The 25,042-nt window shown below is 41.5% G+C and overlaps 1 protein-coding gene across 1 annotated transcript in view; it reads right to left on the minus strand.

Moving 5' to 3' along the window:
- The window catches only part of cacna1db (calcium channel, voltage-dependent, L type, alpha 1D subunit, b), a gene marked incomplete at its 3' end in the record, with an annotated part of 73,089 nt that overhangs the window by 23,028 nt on the left and 25,019 nt on the right, over positions 1-25,042 (minus strand). The window contains exons 4-26 of the mRNA XM_083975718.1: positions 23,074-23,213; positions 21,932-22,074; positions 19,796-19,948; positions 18,071-18,267; positions 16,890-16,993; positions 16,435-16,604; positions 11,985-12,059; positions 9,820-9,904; positions 9,560-9,586; positions 8,922-9,082; positions 8,510-8,735; positions 8,092-8,299; positions 7,695-7,815; positions 6,511-6,625; positions 6,296-6,356; positions 6,088-6,148; positions 4,832-4,973; positions 4,064-4,193; positions 2,444-2,503; positions 2,296-2,355; positions 965-1,071; positions 774-861; positions 521-628 (exon numbers count right to left, since the gene is read on the minus strand). Of these exons, the coding sequence (XP_083831844.1) occupies positions 521-628; positions 774-861; positions 965-1,071; positions 2,296-2,355; positions 2,444-2,503; positions 4,064-4,193; positions 4,832-4,973; positions 6,088-6,148; positions 6,296-6,356; positions 6,511-6,625; positions 7,695-7,815; positions 8,092-8,299; positions 8,510-8,735; positions 8,922-9,082; positions 9,560-9,586; positions 9,820-9,904; positions 11,985-12,059; positions 16,435-16,604; positions 16,890-16,993; positions 18,071-18,267; positions 19,796-19,948; positions 21,932-22,074; positions 23,074-23,213 (2,742 nt within the window). The remainder of the gene's footprint in view (positions 1-520; positions 629-773; positions 862-964; positions 1,072-2,295; positions 2,356-2,443; positions 2,504-4,063; positions 4,194-4,831; positions 4,974-6,087; positions 6,149-6,295; positions 6,357-6,510; positions 6,626-7,694; positions 7,816-8,091; positions 8,300-8,509; positions 8,736-8,921; positions 9,083-9,559; positions 9,587-9,819; positions 9,905-11,984; positions 12,060-16,434; positions 16,605-16,889; positions 16,994-18,070; positions 18,268-19,795; positions 19,949-21,931; positions 22,075-23,073; positions 23,214-25,042) is intronic.

Genomic DNA, 25,042 nt, shown 5'->3' on the forward strand with positions numbered 1-25,042 from the left:
TTGGACACCATGTGCTGCAAAGTCACACAAACCAACACAAGATGTTTGATTTTTTTGGCTCATGACCCCATTTTGACATCACACATTTCTGGTGACCCTGCGATCACATGCAGTCACGGTCGTCAATCAAGATGCGCCCGTTCAGATATTTTTATATGCTGCATTTTACTTGAACTCAATTTATAGTCGAGAAAGTGAAAGTATAGAATACATTTGTTTAAGATTGTGTGTGGTGTTTTTAATCCTAATTTTAAAAAGAATAAAAAAATTGGTTAAAAAATGTTTTTATCAGTATTTCTTTTTATCAATTACTAGACATTTCAGGCGACCCCATTTGAATTCCAGGTGACCCCTCGTGGGGTCCCGACCCCAAGGTTGAAAAACACTGGAATAATGTAAAAAGAAAAAAAGGATGAACCTACTGAGACAAAGTCACAAAGTCAGGTAATGTCCCCTGGAAACACACCATGTGCTCTATGTGTTGAGCTCTCAGGGCCACCGTACTATCACTCTAGTGTACCTTGAAGAGCTGCACACCGATACACGCGAACATGAACTGCAGCAGCGTGGTGACGATCATGATGTTGCCGATAGTCCTGATGGCCACAAACACACACTGGACCACGTGCTGAAAAGGACACGCAGTTACACAATGTTAACAGCAGAGAATACACGCCACTGCATCACAACCACACAGTAGGTGTGTGCATGTACAACTTCACACACAAGCGCGTGTGCTCGGATACAGAATCTTGAACTGCCGTTACTCTGACCTTGAGTCCTTTGGCTCTGTTAATGGCCCTGAGTGGGCGAAGGACTCGCAAGACCCGCAGAATCTTCACCACTGAAATGGCAGAAGACCTGAGGAGAGACACATCAGCAGCTTCAGCATTGAAGGGAAAGCTAGTGTCATGTTGTAGCCCACAGCGCACTGGGTTTGTACTGAAACATTCATGTTACTTACTGAATTCCAAAGGACACCAGAGACACACCAACGACCAGCAGGTCTAATAGGTTGAAGTAGTTTCTGCAGAACGCCCCTTTGTGAAGAAATGCCCCAAACGCTGTCATCTGATGAGACGGACAGAGGAAAGCCCAGAGTGAGGACTCAGGAACACAGGCCACAGTCCACATCCACACAGGGGCACAACTGCTTAGACCAGGGGTTCCCAAAGTGGGGGTCGGGACCCCACCGAAGGGGTTGTGAGATGATTTCCAGATATCAAATAAAATGTGAACATTTATTACACATACCATATTTTAGCCATCATTTTAAAAAAGATGAAAAGTTGTAGTTTAAATTTAAAATAAAATTTGTCACACGGCAATCTATGGCACCGTTATTTTTACCGTTAAAAAATTGGGAACCCTGTCTTAAAAGTTCTATTACTAAAAACATGAAAAAAAGTTAGTATTCAATTTGTATTTAATTCTGTGCCGAATTGAAAATTCTAAGGTCTGCATTTTATGTATACTCTCTAACATTTACATTAACTTTGCATTTCAGATGCAGGTGTTCATGACAACAGTCCACGATGGAACTTGATGGTCCTGAAATGGAGCCTCAATGATGATTGTTTTAATTATGTAAGCAAACCATTAGTTCCCAGTCATATTTCTGCTATTGTCAAGCCTTTGAAATATTACATACAAAGCTGACAGGTAAGGCTGGAGACAAACTCACAAACACTAGTTTAAAAAAACGCTTACAGACTCCTGTGGTTACACACACACCTAAAATAAACTTTGAACAATGCAAAATCTGCAGACAACACTCATTTCTAATTTGGATTAAGCCAGTAACTGTACAGCAGATGCTTAGAACTCCTGATAAAGTTTTTATGGGCCCCGTGCAAGCATGCATAGAGCAGAGGGGTAAGGCAGAGGATTCAATCTCAATGTTTTAGATAAGAAACAACAAAAAATGAAATATTTTCAAAAAATGATAATATTTGGCGAATGGTTTCAAATTGCCTCAACAGTACAGTACCAGTTGAGGAAATATTTACTGATATTCTGAAAGCTGAAGAAAAGAGCAGTCATATTTTGGACTCTGGAGAGCCACTGACCCATAAGCTGGGTGGAAGAGGGCCGTGATGGAAAAGTGACGGACTGACAGACAAATAAAGAAAATATCTGACAAAAATGTATGTTGACAGATTGGTTGCCTGTGACAACAAGACAAGCAGGTGGCCCTTATAGAGACACAAATAAGGGAGGGGGGGGAGGACATGTGCAGCAAGCTTGGAAGTGGTGGGTTGTTGCTGAGGCGGCATGACAGTTTGGATTGTTTACCTTAATAAGGATCTCAAATGTAAACATACTAGTGAAGACATAGTCTGCATAGCCTAGGATCTGAGGAGGCAATCAGAGTGACATAAGCACGCAGGGTTACTGAAGCTCTACGCAGCACTGCACAGCACAGCACACAGAGAACATTTACCTTCAACAGGATCTCAACAGTAAAGATTGCGGTGAAAGCATAGTCAAAATAACCAAGTATCTGCAAGAGGCAATGCACAAGTCCAAGTCATTCCAGGACAACAGCAGAACATATATACACTTTAGTAGTAGATGCAGTTAAGAGTGAAACACAGATGAGACACCAGTACAAAGCTGCACTAGGTAAGATACGATGTAAAACAGTGTGAGCTCACACGCTGGGCCAAACCAACTTCTCAGGTTAGTAAAGAGCAGCGACAGGCGACATTCTGTGCCTATAGTGAAAGCCGCGTCGAGCCGTGCCATCAGCAGCTGCAGTAGATAAACATCTGCACTGCTCCAGCATGCTGCAGACGTCGGTCTTCACTGTGGGTTTGAAGCGTGTGAGTCGCAAACCACAGAACAAGCAGCTTTTCCTGTTTCGGGTTTTAACTGCAATATTTCAAACTCCAGCTCATTGGAAGGTGTTTTTACTGATGAGTAGCAGCGCTAATGAAGATCCACTGACTGGGTGACAAATCAGTATTGCATTCCCCATTAGCTCCCAGCTCCTACATGGCTGAAAGTGATGAATAAACAGTGACATATCTCAAGGGAATGGGACAATCAGAAAAAATGAGTGAAACAAAACCTATGAACTCCCCACATTTCTGATTATCAGAGTTCTCTCTCTAATTCCAGACATGCATTAACACATCCAGGTGTGTTTCTGAGCAGTTAAATTATCAGCACAGAATAAGAGTATATGTTCTGGGTATTTGGGCCCTTTTCTCTTCAAAATATATTTTTTGTGTTGGCAAAAACAATTTGTCTGTGCGTAGATCGTCTCATTGTGTCATCAATACTTGGCTCCTAAAGCACATAATACAGTAGTGTCTGTGCCAAGAAGCAGTTTGTCATAGTTGACATGTTGTGATTTTTAAATGTAATTCATGACATGACCAGCTGGGTCTGCTGTACGTACATCTGAAATTGCCTAGTGCAGCTTGTTTTGGTGTGTCAGCACTCACCATGACAGGGTTTAATATGTTCATACACAGTGTGTTCACTTCCCAGCATGGAAATGCAGAGCATGTACTTTACTTTTCTGAATGTTGTTAGCCAAACTGTGCTTTGCAAAGGCACGGGTGTCATTAAAGCAGAAGTAAGCAGTCCGGTCGTTTTGGCTAACTTCCTGTCAGCCGATGGAGTTAGCAGTCCCCGCCCTCGTCCCTACGTCACCACATTCACGCGCATCCCTTGGCTGCACACACAGAGAGGACCGCCCCTTTATGCCGCTCTCTCTCCTCATTGGATAAAGGTTGTAGGATACAAGGAAAGTTTTCTCCTCGACTTACAGCAGAGCAGAGTGACTGACAGACCCGTGTTTCTGACCAAACACTCTATGTAAGCGATTGCCGTCGGAAGTTATAACTATATAAGACTTATATTAACACAAATATTACGCTTACTTCTGCTTTAAAGATCAGCCATCTGTTTTCTGTCTTTCAGATTTTATGATACATTGCATTGTTTAGTTGTACACTCATTCATCCGTTAATCCATATTTATAATATTATTGATCATTCCTGATACTGATTGGGTTAACCATTCAGGACAGTCTCAATGGTTGTGTACGTACAGTGTTGCGAGCAGAGAAGTTGCGTATGGGGTCCTCGGCAGCCAGAGAGACAGAGCTGAGCATGATAAAGACCAGGATGAGGTTGGTAAAGATCTGATGGTTGATCAGCTTATGGCAGAAGACACGAAACCTGCAGGACAGAGGCAAGTCAATGACACAGCTTTCATCTCTACTTTCTATCATCATTAAAGGGATAGTTCAACATTTTGGAAAATTGGCCCATTGTCATAATCCCTATAGTATTTGTGGGTGCGAGCTATTTTTAGAACAGTGGAGCCGCGCCGCAAGCTGCTCAGAGCTACGCTACATTACGAGACAGAGTTGTTTTCAAGTAAATGCATGCAAAATCGCTGATGTGCATTCCCGTCGGGGGCAGTTTTTCGGCAAGCAGTCTCTGCATTTGCCTCGAAAACAACTCTGTCTGGTAACGTTCTGTTATTATCTCATAGCGTGGTGAATGTGCAGGTCACAACTTGTCCACCAGAGCGTTTTGGAGTTGTTGGATTGTGTATTTGATGAGTTTGATGAGGGAAACCAAGAAATCCCATGAGCTCTGTAGCGTAGCTCTGAGCAGCTCGTGGCTCTGCTCCGCCGTTCTAAAAATAGCTTGCACCGACAATTAAAGGTAACAAACCTACTCCTAAGACTATATGGATTATGGCAATCGGCCAATTTGCCAAAATGTTGAACTATCCCTTTAATATATAAACAGATTTTGTTGCTGTTAGACGAACAGATTGACTAGTATGAAACCTGTAGGAGACTTACGGGTTAGTGCTGCTGAAGATAAAGAAGGCGCTGCCCTCTGGGATGGGCGGAGTCTTTTCTTTGATGGTGAGTTCTGACAGCCTCTGGGGGCGGGGCCCAGAGGGAACTTCTGGACGGTCGTCATTATCGTCATTATCACACACTGGAACAGAAGGAGTCCTTTTAGTTTTTTGTCTCCCTGAGGCCTGATCAGTGTAGGTCAGACCTGGGCATTTACAGTACAGTCTGCGGGCCGGGCCGGGCCCTCCAAGTGCTTCAAGCTTTCACCAAAAGGTAGCCCCAGTACTTTAGAAACTTTTAAATCCAGTGCAAATTATGAAGTCCATCACTCAGTTTTTTTCAAAAACTGTAAAACTTATTAAACCTTTCTCTCCCCACAATTTTTGCTTAATTGACACCAATTTGCTACACTGCATCTTCAGATCGTCCTCCACAAAAATACCACCCGGCTTTTTGATATTTGAACATTTGAGCCTACAGTGCTAAACATTTGACTGTAAACAGTACTGTAAACATATACCAGCCAATTCTTGCTAAATACATTTTCAATTTCCTAAAAAGATTTTTCATAGTCGATGAAGTTTGGCAAATACCAGAATTGTATCTCAAAAACTGAATTTTTGAAAACATTTTGAATTCTGCTCTCATTGGAACAATTGGATTTAATGTATTGCATGCATTTTTAAACATCAGTTTTTCACTATGGAGCAAAACACTTATCGTTAAAAACAAGTGACCGACATTTCCATGCTGTCAAGATGCAATATATGTATTTTCAGATTTTTGTCTTTATAACAGAATTTTTGACATTTTGACAGCTGTTTGAAACTGCCTTGACAGCTGCTGTAACCATGGTGACTGGCTTAGTCCATTTGTGAAGCCACACACCAGGTCTCAGCTCTTGCCAATTAGCTCTATGAGTTAGTGGATGGTTCCTTTTTTTCTTTTTCTTTTTTTGTTTTGATCTGCTACAAAATGAATTGACACCATTAAAGAAGGTAAACCGCGCTCACTGCTGCTCTGATTTCTCACCATACATCGTTTGGAGAAACTGTCAAAAATTCCAAACTCAAACGAAATGGGAGGGTTTTTTTTTTTCTAATGTGACTTTTGAAAGCAAAAAAAAGGGGGAGGGTTCTGAGTTCAAGTCTCAGCTAATGCAAAATGGACATTGGTGGTAATGGAAGATTAGTAATGACCCCTGTTTGATCGCTGCTCATTTAAAGCGCCTGTTCCTGAAGATGAGTGACTTTTACCTGGAGAGTCCATGGCAGGAAACAACTCTTTATCCTCCTCTAGCAAGGCTTCTGCTGGCACCTACATACAGCCAGGTCCAAAAGGATGAAATCAGTAGTGCACATTCAGACAGGCAGTTTCAGTATGACAAGGCGTGAATACAAGATAAAATCATACAATTTCCACGTCTACGAGACAATAAGAGACAATGAGCTGCTCTGTCTTTACCTTAGTCTCATCACCCTTGGCTTCTGTAATTTCAATTCTCTTCTTCTCCGTGCCTACGTCTCTGTGAGGGACAGACAACAGAGACCGTGTAAATAACCAGCTACAATGGGACTTCTGTCTGGCAATGTCCTTGTAATAAATGTCTACAAAAACAAAACAAAAAGAACAGAGGAGAAAAGGAAACATGTGAATTATGGAGATGTCATCGGCTGTACTTGATACTGTTCTTCCTCTTCTTTGCCTCCTCTTTCTCCTTCTGCGCCGTGTTGAGGCTCTCTGCATCTGCCAGGTTGTCAACGGCGATAGCCAAGAAGACATTCAGTAGGATGTCTTGTCATTCGAGTTCAGGAATGGTGCCAAAATGGTGAAATATATGGCAAGCCATTTTAACATTTAAGAGCCAGATTGGATATGTGTTGCAGATATCTGTAATTCAGTTTTGCCTCGTCAAAAAGAACATTTCAGATATCCACAACTACATTCTTCCTAGGACAAATGATGTCACTTTTGCCATTCATGTGTATGGGGTTTGTCATTACAGATATCTATAATTCAGTTGCAGATAACCACTATGTGAATTACAGATATCTGTAACTGAATTACGACTATTCCTAATTCCAGTTCAAGTTATCTTTAATCGCCTCAATTAAAGATATCTACATGTCCCTTTTCAGGTATCTTAAATTAAAGCTTCAGTTGGTAACAATTATTCAGTCATATTTGCTGGAACTGTCACTATATTCTGATAGTCGGACATTAAATGGGTAATTTAGGACAAAATCCAACTCCTCTGGCTCCACCTATACAGCCTGGAATCGTATTTGCCAAAATCCACCACAACCGACGATTCTCCACCAGTCAGGTAGAGGGAGCAGGAGGAGGAGCAGCCAATCGCCGCTCGTACACGTCGTAGAAAGTGAAAGTAAAGTCTGCGACTTGGTCGGACATTTCAAGACATACACCTCAGGTCCCTCTTTTCACCTCTGTCGGCCCCCCTCCCTCCCTCCACACACGCAGACACACACAAGAAGAGTGTGTTTCATGGTGAGAGACGTGAGATCGTTTCTGCAACTGAATTGTAGATATCTGTAGATGACAAACCCCATACACATGAATGACAAATGTAACATTTGTCCTAGGAAGAATGTAGTTGTGGATATCTGAAATGTTCTTTTTGACTCGGCAAAACTGAATTACAGATATCTTGAATGAAAAATCCAACTATTCAAAATGTACAACTAGTCAGAAAGACGTTGTTCATATCTACAATGTTAATTCCAGATAGTCAAACTTAGCTTTTAAATGTTAAATCTGCTTGCCATACAGTAGTAGTATCATCTTTATCTTCACTTTTTGACATGATATTGCATTAGTGTGTGTGCGTGTGTCAGTAGGATACAATTTCCACAGATGAAGAGGATGATGAAGTAAATGCAGACCACCATCCCAGAGGAGGACGGACCACCGTAGGCCATGATCCCATCGTACATCACGGTGTTCCAGTCCTCTCCTGTCAAGATCTGCCAAACACCACATAAAATTACTTCAATACTTCATCCAGTGGCTGACTTACAGTAAACAGTTTGAGTGGATGTTGTGTAGCAGTGAAGCAATCAGGACAGAACTTCACACAAAATGATTCTGACTTGATATGACTCTGAATGAGGAGGGATGTGACTTGTGAAGTCTAGAGTTTTTTATCCTAATAGATTGTAAAAACCATTAGGTTTATTAATTTGTGTCATACCGTACCTGAAAATTGTGCCTGAATATTTTGAATAAGGCCGAGCACTCACCTGGAACACAGTAAGCAAGGCCTGGGGGAAGTTATCAAACGTGCTCCTCTTGGTCACAGTCTCATCAAAGTTGAACTTGCCCCCAAAGAGCTGCATGCCGAGCAGGGAGAAAATGATGATGAAGAGGAAGAGCAGCAGCAGCAGGGAGGCGATAGACTTCATGGAGTTGAGCAGAGATGCCACCAAGTTACTAAGAGATGCCCAGTGACTGGAGAAGAACAGATATCAAATAAAAGTAAAAAGATGGACAGAGAGAGAGAAAAAAGTTATTGAACATTATAAAACAACATCAGCTTATTTTGTTGTTTTTAAAATGAGTTATGCCCTTATATATCCTTGAACATGACACCAGTACAGTACAGTAACCAAGTGTAAGAAGTGGACGCTGTAGCCTCCAGAGCTAACTTCCTCTGCTCACCGTGTAACCTTGAAGATTCTAAGAAGACGCACACAGCGGAAAACAGAGATGCCCAAAGGAGACATGATGGCCAACTCCACCAGGATGGTCTCTACGATGCCTCCACACACCACAAAACAGTCAAAGCGGTTAAACAGCGACACAAAGTAGGCCTGTAGCCCCAAACTGTACATCTTCACCAGCATCTCCAGGGTGAACATGGCCAGGAGGACTTTGTTTGCTGCGTCTGGAGAGGAGAGGAGAGGAGAGGAGAGGAGAGGAGAGGAGAGGAGAGGAGAGGAGAGGAGAGGAAGAGGAGAGGAGGAGTGGAGAGGCTGTTAAAAACATTGTCAAACATCTCATGTTAAACTGACTATGACATGATGATGGATATTTGACGATCACACAGTGACAAGAGAACAAAGATCAGTACCCTGCACTTCAGTCAGCCAGTCTGGCTGGTTGTAGTGCTCAGAGGCGATGGTGAGAGTGTTGAGGAACACCAAGATGATGACCAGCCAATAAAACGTCACTGATTTCACAGCTGCGCGGCATTTTCTCCGGCAAAACCGGTTCCACCGCCGCCACTGACGACTGACAGACAAACAATCCAACTTTAGGAGCGATGATCAGGATGCGTGTGACCAGGAGTCTAGCTCCATAATGAAACATAGGCCTAAAACTGAAACAAGGCAAAACTAAAAATATGAATAACATTTCCCTTAGATGTAGTGAAAGAAGTAGTTCTTCTGACTTTACACTAAATTATTCATATTTTTATCAAGTAATGAGGCATTTCATGTCTCATGTTAATAATACATAAGGTGTTAAAAGTACATTTAGGGAGCAAAACGAGAGAAAAAACACAATGTTGGGAGGATGGTGAGACCAGGATAGGAACAGTAACTGGTTAGTCAGAAATAAGACATTCCACATATAAAAAAACACAGATGAAAACAATGTGGGTTTGAGCAATTCAAATATGAGGGGGGAATCAGCCACGGATGCAGAGTTGAATAAAATGAACATAGGAGGAAGACATCAGCCATGCAGTGTCATTAACATACTGACCTGCACTTTGACTTTGTAATTTTTTGACTGGGAAAAATAAAACATGACGCAGCTTTTAATAAGAGGCAACAACACCTGCATGTATGCTGCATGTGTGTTTGAGTTTAATATAGAGACATGAACAAAAGCTGTGTCTTTTGACTCGTTTATCTGGTCAGAGTGTCCGAGAATAATTGATTGAGCATATTCCTGCACTATTAGCAATTATAAGAGAGCTGTCAATCAAATATCTGCTGTTGTGAATAACGTGTCACACTCACCACAGTGGTCCACAGCAGGGGGACTTGTCTTCCTCTCCGTTGTGATTGTCTGTGTTCACCGACTCCGTCTCACTAGGCATGCTCGCTGTGGGATCACAAACACACACACACACACACACACACACACACACACACACACACACACACACACACACACACACACACACACACACACACACAAACACACCAATAGTAGAAAGTTAAAGAACTTTGTGTATTTAAAGAGCTTTCACATGTTTATGTCACATGGTGGATTTTCTCACTGAACCACAAGCATGTTTGATTTTGCTTGGTTCTAAGGTGATGAAATGTTTGAAGTTAATTCTTTCAATATTATTTATGGAAACTGCCATCACTGCCACAACTGACTCTCTAATCCATGAGAAATAAAACATTTGACAAGTGCTACAAGAAAGTCATGTAACATAAACTAAAAATGTGAAAAATGTACGTGTCGGGATGATTTCTCATCAAAGTGTGACAATATCTGCCAGATTTTGAATTCCAAAAATGTTTTAGTTCTCAAAGACAGAGATGGTCGATGTCCAGTGCCACTGGAACTTAGATCGACAGGTGCAGAACAGCTGTTTGATTAAGTTAGTGTGAGTACATACACCCCCAGACCTGAGTCAAATATAATGTGTCATTTATTAAACAGGAACTTCAGTATACAGATATTGTTATTAAAGGGATAGTTCAACATTTTAGCAAATTGGCCCATTGCCATAATCCCTATAGTCATAGCAGTAGGTTTGTTACCTTTAATTGTCGATGCAAGCTGTTTTTAGAACGGCAGAGCAGAGCCGCGAGCTGCTCAGAGCTACGCTACAGAGGCTAATGGGATTTCTTGGTTTCCCTCATCAAACTCATCAAAGACACAATCCAACAACTCCAAAACACTCTGGTGGACAAGTTGTGACCTGCACATTCACCACACTACAGTATGAGATAATAACAGAACGTTACGAGACAGAGTTGTTTTCGAGGCAAAGGCAGAGACTGCTTGGCTTGATGAAAAACTGCCCCTGACGGGAATGTGCGTCTGCAGTTTTGCATGAATTTACCTTGAAGACAACTCTGTCTCGTAACGTTCCGTTATTATCTCATAGCGTGGTGAATGTGCAGGTCACAACTTGTCCACCAGAGCGTTTTGGAGTTGTTGGATTGTGTATCTGATGAGTTTGATGAGGGAAATCAAGAAATCCCATTAGCCTCCGTAGCGTAGCTCTGAGCAGCTCACGGCTCTGCTCCACCGTTCTAAAAATAGCTTACACCGACAATTAAAGGTACCTACTCCTACTATAGGGATTATGGCAATGGGCCAATTTTCCAAAATGTTGAACTATCCCTTTAAGATCAAACAGTTTGCTTGGAACACATATCCAATGATCAGGTCAAATATTTCCAGTACGGTTGAAATATTTGATCAAACTATTTGGTCCAGGTCTGCGTGCTGCAACAGGTTTTACTTGCATAGTGGCAACATATTACAGTATATTGGAAATCATATATACTGTACATGCACAAAAGTATTTTTTTTTTTATTAGTGGTGAATGAAAGGAATTGAGAGTGATGATGAGTGGATGAGGGATCTGAACACAAACACCCTGACAGTTCTGTTTTCCGTTCGCCCAGAATACAGTAAATTCAGTCAGATGAGATCAACTGAAGATAATCATTTGCATTGTAAATGTGGTCTTAAAAAGCTTGACACACTCTGAATCAGTCATTAATGTGATAAACACTCAACCATGTTTCAGGATTAGTGTTAATATTTCTTATGTGGTTGGTATTGTGATCAATAGTGTTTACTTTTCTACAAATAAAAGCAACATTTCACATAAACCACTTCCTCTAACTGCTGCTCAGTAGTTTCCTCCTGAAAAGTGGCATCTGCAGGAGTATTTTTTCCCCATTTGTGTTGATTAATTTTATTAGCAGGCAGGTTTTGTATTGTTGATAGCAGAGCAATGCCATGAAAAGGATTTTCCTTCAGTAAGGATGATGAGGATCAGGTGAGTTCAACAAAGGGACATGCCGATACAAAAGCACAAACAAAAGGAAAAGCAAAGCACATCCATGCAGAGACAGAGAGATGCTGCAGGACCAAGATGAACTGTCCTCACACTCGCAGACACACACACACACACTTGGACACATTTACCCTGTGTCTCTGTCGACTGAGTGAACCAGCCAAACTTTCCTTTCTTCTTAGTGGTGAGGTCAGCCAACGTGACCCCTTGGTGTTAGCAACATGCCGTTCACACAGCCAGACAGTAGAGGAAGCAGTGAGTCAGTACAGCAGGGAATGTACAACAAGAGACAGCTGCAGTACAATCTACCAACACGTGTACAGGACAAAATAAAATCTTCTTCTTTCTCTAACAGACTGGCTAACTACCTGCCATACCTCAACAAAACTCATCTTACATATTTGCTTCTAGCATGAAGAAAGAGGAAAGAGAAAGAGGTTTTAAGGTGTCACAACGAAGGAACTGTTTTTTAAGGATGAATTTAAGCTAACGATATTGGCTTCAAAAAATATTGATTCGCATAACTTTGTTTTGTTTAATTTGTCTACAATTTCTGAAGTAACTTTATAACACAGTGTTAGACTTGTGGAGATTAGAATACACAAGACTTCAGTAACAGAACAGAAGGTGGCAGGCACAAGTTTAGGTGACAACAGAAGATGTGAGGAAGCAGAAGAAAGAGAAAGTAGAGGAAAAACACTGCTGTTATCAGCAATTGACTTTTTTTTTTCTCTCTTTACAAGGCACACACACACACACTGCAGGTGTGTGGAGGAAAGAAAGTTAATGTGTTGTTCCAGGTGCTGTGTGTAACAATGACAGCAGATGTCAAAGGCAGGCCTAGTAGTGGAGGACATACGTACAGTACAATAAAGAACTTCCAAGCACATATGCGCCGACCTCGCCCTGAATGGTTTGAAGGCACTGCAGCAGTATAACAACATATACAGGCAAAATATATACGGCTTTTTTAAATTACTGATTAAATAATAAGGCAAGGCACGGCAAGGGAATTTTATTTGTACAGCCCATTTTTACAAACCGTTTGTCACTGCTTTTTTCAATTATTGATTAAATAATAAGGCAAGGCAAGGCAATATCATTTCTATAGCCCAACCGTTTGTCTAAAAGGGCTTTGCACAGCATCATAACGACATCCTCTGCCCTTCGACCCTCACATCGACTGAGGAAAACCTCCCAAGAAAACCCATTTAACAGGAAAAACATTGGAGAAACCTCAGGGTGAGCATTAGAAGAGGGACACGTATCTGCAGTGTCAGTGGGTAGCAGCACTGGATGAGTCATGTAGTATTCTTATACATATATCTATGACAGTGTGTGTGTGTTTTTGTGTGTGTTAGGGGTGCCACAGCAGAGGTGAAGTCAACAGGTAACCTGAAAATGATGTGTTTATGTGCAAGTTTGTAGTAACAGTAAGTAAATGCAATTAAACCTTTACAAGTAAAAAGCCCAAACTTCATTCCCACCTGTTGAACCTGCAGAAACATGAACCTGTATGGGAGAGATTTTAATCTGCTCTGTCTGTCCACTGCCACAGTCACAGTCCCAGTCGTAGCAGCTAGCTCAGCAGCTGTCTGTATGTTGTCAGACTGTTCATCTTATTTTGCCACAAAATCTAAAATGTGTCAAAGTCTCGTAAACAGCTGCTGACTGAGACAAACACAATAGAGAAGGAAAACATTAAGATCTGCTGCTTCGATAGTATTGACAATAAATGAATTCTACAATACACTGCCCGTCCAAAAAAAAAGCCACACACTCTAATATTTTGTTGGGCCGCCTTTAGCTTTGATTACGGCACGCATTCGCTGTGGCATCGTTTCTATAAGCTTCTGCAATATCACAACATTTATTTCCATTCAGAGTTGTATTCATTTTTCAAAGATTCTAAATGGGGTGAAGGTCTGGACTCTGTGGTCACATTGGACCACATTTCCTCCTTGAGGATGATGGTTCCTCACTCTCCTTCCAGTTTTTAATAATGCGTTGGACAGCTCTTAACCCAATTTTATTGTCTCATGTCCGTGGACGAGCTGAGGCCTGGGCTGCAGCTGAGTTCAGTAGGAGGCCGTCCGTCTGTGGCTCTTCACCCAGTCACTCACCAAAATATACTGTACGAGCACATCGCCTGTGGCCGAGAAGCAGCTAGAACTTTTAGCGGGGCTTCAGTGGGGTAAAATGCAGAGTTTCAGACGATGCCACCAAGTACCACACCCATGGCAGCCGACAGTGCCAGGAATCAGCCAGCCTTGTTTGATTCCTTCTTGCATGGACTACCTTCCACACTCAAGAATGATCTGCCTACCGGCAACTGCCTTTATCGCCCTAGCTATGAAGATCACCGACGTCTGCCAGAGAGAGAAAGGAGAAGTTTTGGCCCCTGTGCTTGGCTGCCTGGCCACCCGAGGCTCGTTCTCAGCTACCCGTGGTTACACCAACACAACCCTCACATACCCCTTTTCCACCAAAAAAGAACCTGGTGCCAGAGCCAGTGCTTAACTGGTTCAACTCTCATGCCTCCAAAGAACCAGTTTGCGTTTCCACTGGTAAGGAGCTAAGTCAGAGTCACGCCCCCCCCTGTCTTTGCTGCCTGCTACAGTTATAAAACAGACCTGAAAATGAAAACCCGGTCCGACCTGTGGGTGCTGAAGCCTAGACCCAACGTGGTTCATCTAAATAGCGGTAACTCTCAGCCCGAACCTGAGAAGACAAAAGAAGGGAGATGACTACACTTAACGCCAGTTTCGTGAAGCTGTGGAGGGATGTCAGGGCCAGTGAGTGACACACTGGCACCCATGCCTTCATTGCTGAACTGCAGCATTGCAGCTCTGTTTTATTTACAATATTACCTGCTGACGAGAACGGTTCCTGGCACACACAGATATTTACCAGCCATAAGGGAAACTCCTTCAGATAGTCTGATGAGCTTATGCAGGCACGGCAGCCTACATTTCGAGCAGGTCATTACCGCTCGAATATGAACTTTTCACCCCACGTTTGAATGAATATTCGAATATCGAATAAAAAGTGACAGCCCTACTGGCTACGATGTGGAGTTCCATGCCATCCTCCAAAACCCTGTGTGTTCAGATCAGAATAACCTTCACCACAGCATCATTGGTTGACCTGCCAAATCTGGTGTTCTTAGGTGCCATCAAACTGCATCTGCAAAGCTTCTAGCAGCTCTACATATGGATGTGCCACCCCGGGGCTGGACTGTCTGTGCAACCTGATTAGGGTGCAGGTACAATGTCATAAAACACTGGCTGATTTATCCCCCAGGGAGGAGGGAAACACACACACATACACACATACAATCTCCTCTGTCTCTCTAAGTGGGCCACACCTTTTAAGATAAAACTTGGATCTTGGACTGTTCACACTGATGGTACCAGTTATTCAAATCTGACACAGATAATAAACTGTAAAATACTTTAATTTATAAGACTGGTAATTAGTGTCTCACTGAGTCTGAATGTCTGAAGGAGGAATCTTGAAGCAGGCATAAAAAAAGAATATCTACATGACTCACAAAACTGACTATTCATTTACATAAAGCACCATGAAAATCTACATAACTACACTTAAAGCAGATATCAGTGGAATGTTTTTGTTAATATAAGTCCTAAATAGTCCTATTTTCCGTCAGCAATCACTTACATGAAGTATTTCAGCCTAAACACGAGTCTCTCCGTCACTCTGCTCTGCTGTAACCCGAGGAGAAAATTTTCCTTGTGGGATACAAGTGTTATCCAATGAGGAGAGAGAACGGCATGAAGGGCTGTGTGTGCAGCCAAGGGATGCGCGTGAATGTGGTGACGTAGCACGAGGACCAATTGATGCCTGACAAGGGCGGGGGCTGCTAACTCATGGTGCGTTCAAAGAAACTCGTACTTTGTGTTTTTCCTTCCTGTGAAGTCATACCAGTTCGATCTGGTACGAGTTCACGGGTCGGAAGTTACGAGTGGCCGTTATAGGGAACTTTCACAGACAACAGGATGGTAAAAACACGAGCTACGGGTTACCTGGAACGCTACCAAGTCGTAGTTGTGACTTGAAGCTGTAACTTACGGTTTCAAAAGCCTGCCTTGAACGCAGCATTAGCCGAAACGGCCGTGAAGCTGATATCTGCTTTAAACTGGTAAATATGTAGTTTACTATGTGTATGCCCCCCCACCCCCCGTCCCAGTGATCAGCTGAGTCAACAACTGTGGAAAACGCTTTTATCAGAGGAAATGGAGGATCTCTGGTTCACTATGACTTCCTGTGTACCATGTAAACTACAGACAAAGACGCATCATTGGTTGCTTCAGCCCGTTCCGGCGATATGTCAACATCACCGTCATATTGGTGTGGGCAAAAGCTGTCCTGTAAATGAAAAGCAATAAACTGAGGTGCTGCTGTTTCCCTGGACAGGTGAGTAACGGTTTGCTCCATCTTCTATACTGTACTGTAGATGGTGCAAAAAAATGTGCAGCATTAACATAAAGGCAGTGAGAGTTACAGCATCGTTAATCACAGCTCTGTTTGCTGCGTATTCATTAAATCCAGGTAACTCACGGTTACGCTTGCCCTCCTCATCTCCCTCCTCTTCATTCTCAGGGTCTATGTCCTCAGCCTGGGTGATCCAGTCCAGGTAGCCCTTCAGATCTTCCTCTAACTGCTGCTTCTCACGGAGTTTCTGGAAGTCTCCCCGGGCCTTGGCCTTTTCTCGCTCTTTGGAAAACTCTCTGGATAGGGAAGAGTGTAATCACAGTCAAACCTCGGACAACAGTAATATGAACCAGAACAGGAAAAAGGAAAAGAAAATATACATTTTCTAAAACTGTTTTCCAGGGTTCAGGGTCTCACAACTAACAAATCAATTGAAAATCTAAATGTATTGGACGATATCAGGAATGCTGGAAAATAACATTAGTGTTTGTAACAAACAAGTTGAGCTTGATGCATCAAAACAAGTCACAAAAATAAAGGCAAAAGCAAAACATATCTACATAATTAGAGGCAAAACCTACCCGCTTAACACTCCCAAGACCAGGTTGAGAACAAAGAAGGATCCAAATATTACCAGACTGACGAAGTAAACCCATGGAAGCTCAAAGCCCATTGCATCATTCATCTACAAGGGGGCAATAGCAGACAAAGACAAACAAGAATATTACACATATTAACCCTGGTTTCTACATGTTCACAGTTGCGTCACATACGTATTCATTCAATTCTGTCTTGTTCATAACACCTATAACTAAAGTCTGTCATCTGCTGAACAGATTTACTCTATAGACACTCGTCAGAAAATTACAGGACATGCATTGGAAAGAACATGATGAATCTAAACATTTCTATTATACAACATTATGCAGTGTTTGTTTGGTTTTTGCAAAAGCAAAACTGTTTCTGTAAATTCTGAAAATGACTAACTGTTCCGGTGCGCTCAGGACCAAATAAACTTGTGTTGTCATGTGTTTTTTGGTTTTGGGCTTAAAGGGATATTTCAACATTTTGGCAAATTGGCCCATTGCCATAATCCCCATAATCTTAGGAGTATGTTCATTATCTTAATTGTCGGTGCAAGCTATTTTTAGAACGGCGGAGCAGAGCCGCGAGCTGCTCAAAGCTATACGGAGGCTAATGGGATTTCTTGGTTTCCCTCATCAAACTCATCAAATACACAATCCAACAACTCTAAAACGCTCTGGTGGGCAAGTTGTGACCTGCACATTCACCACGCTATGAGATAATAACACAACGTTACCAGACAGAGTTGTTTTCGAGGTAAATGCAAAGCCATAAAGAGACTGCTTGCCGAAAAACTGCCCCAGACGGAAGGCAGCGGCTTTGTACGTATTGTATGCTGTACTGTATATGTATGGAGGGGTTGATTTGATCTGTAATTTCGCTGTACTTCTGTTTAGTGACAATAATGGCTGATTCTGAACTTGTCCACCAGAGCATTTTGGAGTTGTTGGATTGTGTATTTGATGAGTTTGATGAGGGAAACCAAGAAATCCCATTAGCCTCTGTAGTGTAGCTCTGAGCAGCTAGCGGCTCCGCCGTTCTAAAAATAGCTTGCACCGACAATTAAAGGTAAGGAACCTACTCCTAAAACTATAAGGATTATGGCAATGGGCCAATTTGCCAAAATGTTGAAATATCCCTTTAATCAGAGTTATTTTGATGTAGAGTGGTAGATTACCCAGTAGAGAACGTCAGTCCAGCCTTCCATGGTGATGCACTGGAACACAGTGAGCATGGCAAACAAAAAATTGTCAAAGTTGGTGATGCCATTGTTGGGGCCCTGCCAGCCCTCCCTGCAAGCTGTACCATTGAAGAGGCAATGACGGCCGTGCCCTGACACTGCACATGGAGTGGCCTCTTCTTCTGCAAGGGCACCTTGACACAGAGACACATTCATTTTTATTATGGAAACCAGTATATGTACTGTACATCACTGTAGAACGATAAGGAAAAACAAAAAGTTCAAACTGAATTTGATCAGTGTACACTTATATGCCATTCTTTACAACACTCCATGAGCCTACCAGTATGTGTTCTGTCATGGAGGATTACTACTCTGTCCTAGAGAGCTGAGAAGTCAACATGGACACACTGACAATAGAAGACACAGGGCTTCACTTCATTTGCTATAAAATATAAATAAAAGCCTTCCAGTGGTCTTAGCATCATGCCATTATTCATACAGTACAAGACTTTATACTGTATGATTGTGGTGGCCGCACCAAATGGCAGTGCTTAAAGGTAGAGTCTGTAGGATTTACCTGATATATATATTGCTCTGCTGAAACACATACGGTACGTATCTATCTGTTTTTCCCAAAATGGGCCCAAAATGAATGTTGTGTTTACAAACTGCAACGGACAAACCTCCGTCGTAATCATTGAACTGGACAAGCCCTGCCTCCGAGTCTGCATTTGGCTGCGTAATTCCTTAAACCGCACAGGTTCTCTTATTTCCTTCTCTACTGATTCTGAAATTATTATCACCAATTCACTATCATGACTTTTTGTGATCCACAGCTTATTTACCACCCACAGAGATATCATATCAGTGATCCATCCATACGTATATCCTTACAGACCTACAGATCATCCTTAATTACTAAATGATGTCATCATACAGTAGCAGCACTACATGAACGTTATGGTACACACTCAAATTAATCCCCAATCACTCCCATATACTGTATGTATATGCACACACACACAAATCTTCCCGTCATTCTTGAAATATCCACAGTCTTCAAATACACATACACACACAAAAAGCAGTCCACACATGTACAAATGTTATGTTGTAGATTCCCACCTACACACACACACACACACCACAGGCTGAGTGTCTTCTCTCACGGCCAACAGAACAGACACAAGCAGAGGTCTACAATGATTCTCCTGACGTTCACCAACAGATGGATCAAAGCGAGACAGAAGTAAAGGGGAAGGGATTAGGTAAGAAGTGAGTGAGAAAGAGAGAGAGTGAGTGACACTGTGTGTAGCCTACCAATCCCTGTGGGTTCAGCTGCTTCCCTCCTCTCAGTCAGACATTTTAGAGCATGACTGTGATTTGTTTGTGTATTAAATATGTATATAACATTTATGAATGACAGCCAGCCATTAATCCATTGTCAGTTTGTGGAAAAACTCTGGAGGAAAACCTGTTTACATAATATCCAGATATTAGTCATTTAATCAGTGGTTTTAACCTCCATCTGTTGCTCTGTCCTGTTTTCAGCAGCTCGTCACCATTCACACACAGAGTGCATGTGTCCATTCATTCTCAGGGATTACTGTACATCCGTTATCTGTGTCATGTTCTGTCTGTGCCCGTTGACACTGGGCTGTGGGGGAACTCACTCTCAGACAGCCCCCCCCCCCAGGCAACCCCTCTGCTCCGCCTCACCTGTCTGTACCACGTAGCATGTGGCGTGCATTTTGCCGATGAAGAGTTCCAGGCCAATAATAGCATAGATGATGATGACGAAGAGGACGAGCAGAGCGATGTGAAGCAGGGGGACCATGGCTTTAATGATGGAGTTTAAAACCACCTGTAAACCTGCCAACAGACACAGAAGACACAGTCAGAGAGAAGACTCAGAAATGCAGGCATATATAGATACAGTACAAGACACACGTCTCCAAAGAGGATATTTATCCTCAACAAAATATAGCTGTAACAATCAGTTGACTAATGTGAGGATTTGATGTTTTTCTGTGCCAGGTATGAAACGGAATATCTTTGGGTTTTTGATTGTTGGTCAGATAAAACAAGCAAACAAGCTTGAAATACAGTACAATACATACAATACCTGTCAAACAGACAAAGACCAGTTCATTCCCATCACCTCATATCTGAGATGGGTTGCCCCTGGTGTTTTCACCTGGACCACCTTCATCATGCAAACTCTGAAACTGTATACAGTGTCTGAAGCTCTGTGTAAGGCATTTAAGGATCGATCTCCAATCATGTCCAATCTGACCTACCAAAAAAACCACAAAAAAAACCCAGCCAATCCTAGAAATCTAAGAGATGATCAATATATCAAGAGGATTACAGCTGCATCAAGGTTCTAAATAAAATAAATAAATGAATTAAACCTTTAGGTATTACACTGTTCAATGTACGGTTTAGCAGTGTTGTTACTGTCAGTTGTTGATTAAGCACTGGTTCAGACTAGTTGCTGTGGTGGCAAAATGATTTGATATCTGTCTAGCTGGACATGAGCCTGGCCACTGCAACATGAAGAAACATTATTATTATTATTTTGATTAGTATTATATAAATGGAAGGGGGTAGGGACCAGAAAAGTTTTTAACTTCTTCTTACCCCTTTTGAACATGACAGGCACCTTCTTTAGAGAAGATGATTATTAATATACATTTATTCATCGTTTTTATTTTTGTTATTTCGTTTGTTTTGTTTTTATTATGACATGTTCAATAAAGAATCTAAATCAAAAAAATCAAATCAAAAAAATCAAACAAGCAGAAGTAGCCTGTCTCAATTTCATTAAACTGCATAGATGCTTTAGACGCTCTTTTGCCATCAGGATTTGCAACAGCAGCCTCAAATAAGGGAGGTTTCTGCACGGTCCCAACATCGGATTAACACTTTTTTTTTGTTTTACAAGCGTGATGTTTTTAATATTTGTATATAACTATTTGACTTGTACTTGTACTGATGTTTTGTACTATGTATGTAATTATTCTGCTGATTATATGCCATTCTCACTTTTATTATCTGTTTTTACTGCCTACTATTATAACACCTGAATTTCCCTCCAGGGATTAATAAAGTATCTTTATCTTTATCTTATCTATAAGCTACGCCATCCAATGAAGTCAAACAATAAACCAAACGAGAAAATGTTGTTTCAGCTCAGCTCAACTTCATCTTTCCTTGAGACCAGTGGATGATCCGTTGCTATGACAACTCTTAGAATGCAGACACAAAAGGGCAGCTGCAGGTAAGGTTGAACAGAGACCGATCTTCTGTGTGTAGAGATGGAGCAGAACAGAAGGGGGCCACACAGGTGTTTTTCTTGTCGGAGGAGAAATACATTCTCTTTCATCAAATATTAATTATACTATCTAATTCTAGATACATACAGGTGGAAACACAGGATAACAAATGTATAGACTGATATATTTTGAATTTGAATCATTGACATCTTTGCTGGCTAAACTGATTTTGTTTGGGACGTTATAATAATCTTCATTGTTTATCCTTGGGGGCAGACATTTTTCAAAAACAATCACTACAGCAATTACAGGAGGAAGAGATGACAGTGGAATCATTAAAGGTGTCAGTGAGCCCAACCCACTGCAACTTTCTATCATTGCTACACACAGAATGCATACAGTGACTGATTGTTCCCATTAGTTGTACTGTACTTGGTAGAATGGGATGATTATAATTATCTTCAGTACACAGAGTTTGGCCTGCAAGCTCCATCCAAATAAGTTAAATTAGTAGTTGAAATCCTATCAAAAACCAAAAAGTGAAATGTGAACACGTGACAGCTCCGTGTAAACTCACTGGGAACTCCAGAAACAAGGCGAAGGGGTCGTAGCACGCGGAAGGCTCGGAGCGCCTTGACGTCAAACCCACCGGGTTTACCGCCAGACTGGCTGCCAGCGTCGGCGTCTTTTGTGATCATCTCCAGAACCACACTGAACAACCTGAGGAGGACAAGGAGAGTTGGTGGTGAGGACATGGAAACGGAGGGAGGGAGAGCAGTGATGGAGAGAAAGCAAAGAGTAAAGCCATGTGTCCTCTTTATTCTGGTTTCTTTGTACATGTAGCCATTTGTGGAGTGTGTGTGTGCTTATATACAGTGGGTACTGAAAGTATTCAGCCCCCCTTCAATTTTTCACAATTTCTTATGTTGCAGCTTTATGTTAAAATCAATAAAATTATTTTTTTCCTCATCAATCTATACTCACCACCTCATCCTGACAGCACAGATAGATTTTTTTTGCAAATTACAGTAATTAAAAAAGAAAAACTGACATATCACGTGAACATAAGTATAGCATGAGTGACGGACTGGCCATAGGGCAAAATGGGCAAATGCCACAACAGCTGCGTAATGATGCGGCCGCAAAAAGACACGACGAAGGCGGCTGTGCTGATGTGTGTATACAGTATATGTTTATATATAGTATTTGTGTAATGTGTGGCCTCTCTACTGTATGTCAAAAATGCAAGAGCCGTCACTGCTTGTATAGGTCATTCAGATGCCGTCAATTTCTTTTATTCATCTTTGAGATGGTTCTACACCTTCATTTGAATCCAGATGTGTTGAATTAAATAGTTTGGACATGATTTGGAAAGGCACACACCAAATTAATTTGCAAAAACCTTCTAAAATTCTGGGTTTGTGCTGTCATGATTGATGTTTGATTAATGAGGGAAAAAAAGGAATTTTACGGAATTTTTAAGTTGCAACATAAGAAATGGTGAAAAATTCAAGGGGGTCTGAATACTCTCTGTACCCACTGTATATGGTTTTATATATCAATCTTCATATATTGATGCGTGTGTGTCAGTCAAAGTACATGACACAAGTTTTTGAGAACAACAACACTGTTTGAGCTTCATGGTGCTCAGTCAATGTGCTTTTGTTTTTTACACACATATAAATGATACACTATATACAGTGCGACCCATGAACTCACCCAACAATGACAATGACAAAGTCCAGCATGTTCCAGCCGTTTCTGACGTAGGAGTTCTGGTGCATGACCAGGCCGTAGGCAATGATCTTCAGAAATGTCTCGATAGTGAAAATGATCAGGAAGGCATATTCTACTGTTTCCTGCATGGACAGAAAGAGAAGAGAAAAGAGAAAATGATCAAAATTACTCATCATTCACCAAACCTTACCAAAGGAATTCACTGTGAGTGAAATAATGTTCACCGAGAAAAAAAAAGAAACATATATCCTTTCCTCAACAGTTGGCATAGCAACTGATCCTTTTTTCTCCTTTTTTGTCAAAGCCAACAGAAAAATATCTTTGATTTGACTTTGATCCAGTGTGTCACGACTCCTACTGACTTACTCAGATCTGGTCACTTTAAAAAAGCCAATTCCCCAATGATGTGGTTTTTAATTATACACTCACACTTTACCACAATTTTGTGGTTACAATCCTACAGTCACAAGTGTCGACCGACACAATGCAGTGAGGTGGACTGACATGGTTTTCCGTTCCTGTTTTCAGACATTGTTACTGAAATGTGACGACTACTGTACATGTTCACCTCCAGTGCATTTCAAATCCTAATTTCATTACCACAAAGTCATCTGACTAAAAACACTGAGGGGTGATTTGGGCTTTATTTACTTGTTAAATAATCACTGAGTGAAAATTAAAAGCAAAAGACTATCTCTTTGTTGTGTCTCTCACACCTCTCTTCTCTCTGAGTTGGCAACACTGCAGGATGTGTTATCATTACATGAGAAGCATGCAAAGGCATTTCTATCTTTCTCTAACTTTCTGTGTTGCAGTATTCATCAATAAAAAAAATCCATAAGGTATTTAAAACCAAGCCAGTAAAATAGGGCACAAAAATTAATTAAAATAAAGAAAGAAAGAAAATCCAATGTGAGTATAAAAACCACAGTAAAACAGTATAATGATAAACTTTGAATGGCCGCATGAGGCTGATTCCTCAGAGACTATGTTTAAATGAGCGGAAATACAGTAACATACACAATGGATGGATTGATTAAGCAAATTTTGATAATTAGAGAGTGTACAGATACTGAGGAGGGTCTATAATTCATTCACAGAAAGAGACTGTTTCAAACTGAAGCCTTTGTTCCAGAACAAGCAGATTCAGGATCTGCGTCTCCTCCGCCTCCGAGCTCTCAACCTGCTCCACTCTGTGTTGTTGGTTAGATATTATAGTGTGTACATTGAATTCTGAGCAGTGACAAAGAAACTCATTAACACAACATTGGAGGGACAGATGTTAAATCAGTGCTGTGCTGTTTGAAAGACGATCTCTGGAAAATGCAGTGATATATAATGAGTAAGAGAAGAAGTTAACCCGAAGATAAAGACCTTTCAGTCACACTCAATGCATCACCAGGGTGTTTCTATGGTAACGTTGTGCCCGATGATGGAAACAAATGACCACACACAGACGGTCCTCTCTGTGTCCCTCCATGCAGAAGGTTGGTCAGTTGGCAGGTTTAAGGCCGGTGCATGGTGTTGTACCAGGCTGCACTTCTTTTGTTTGTTTGGACAGTGTGCAGTTGCACAAATATTCACACATTCACGCTCACAGAAAGATACCGGCGACAACAGCAACACGCACACTCCGTCTTCACACCCACACACACAGGCAGCGATGAACTCACACTCGAACTGCTTTTCTGCAAAGCAGCAAGCCAAGCAGACAGTTTCCCACAGGGATTATACACTGGTACCGATGACAGCCACAGTTAGAGCATGTCATTCAACAGCAGCCATCACTAGTGTGGCAGAGAACAGTCACCATTTTCCTTTGCAGTTTTCTTTGTGCAGATTTAGACACTTGAAGCTTGTTTTTATAATTTTTTATATAGTTTTCATACGTATTTATCTTAAAATAATGTTTCTAAACTCATTTAAGTGGTAGAAAAAATATGCCTAATAG

This window comes from Trachurus trachurus (genome assembly GCF_905171665.1).
Source record: "Trachurus trachurus genome assembly, chromosome: 7".
Classification (NCBI taxonomy): domain Eukaryota; kingdom Metazoa; phylum Chordata; class Actinopteri; order Carangiformes; family Carangidae; genus Trachurus; species Trachurus trachurus.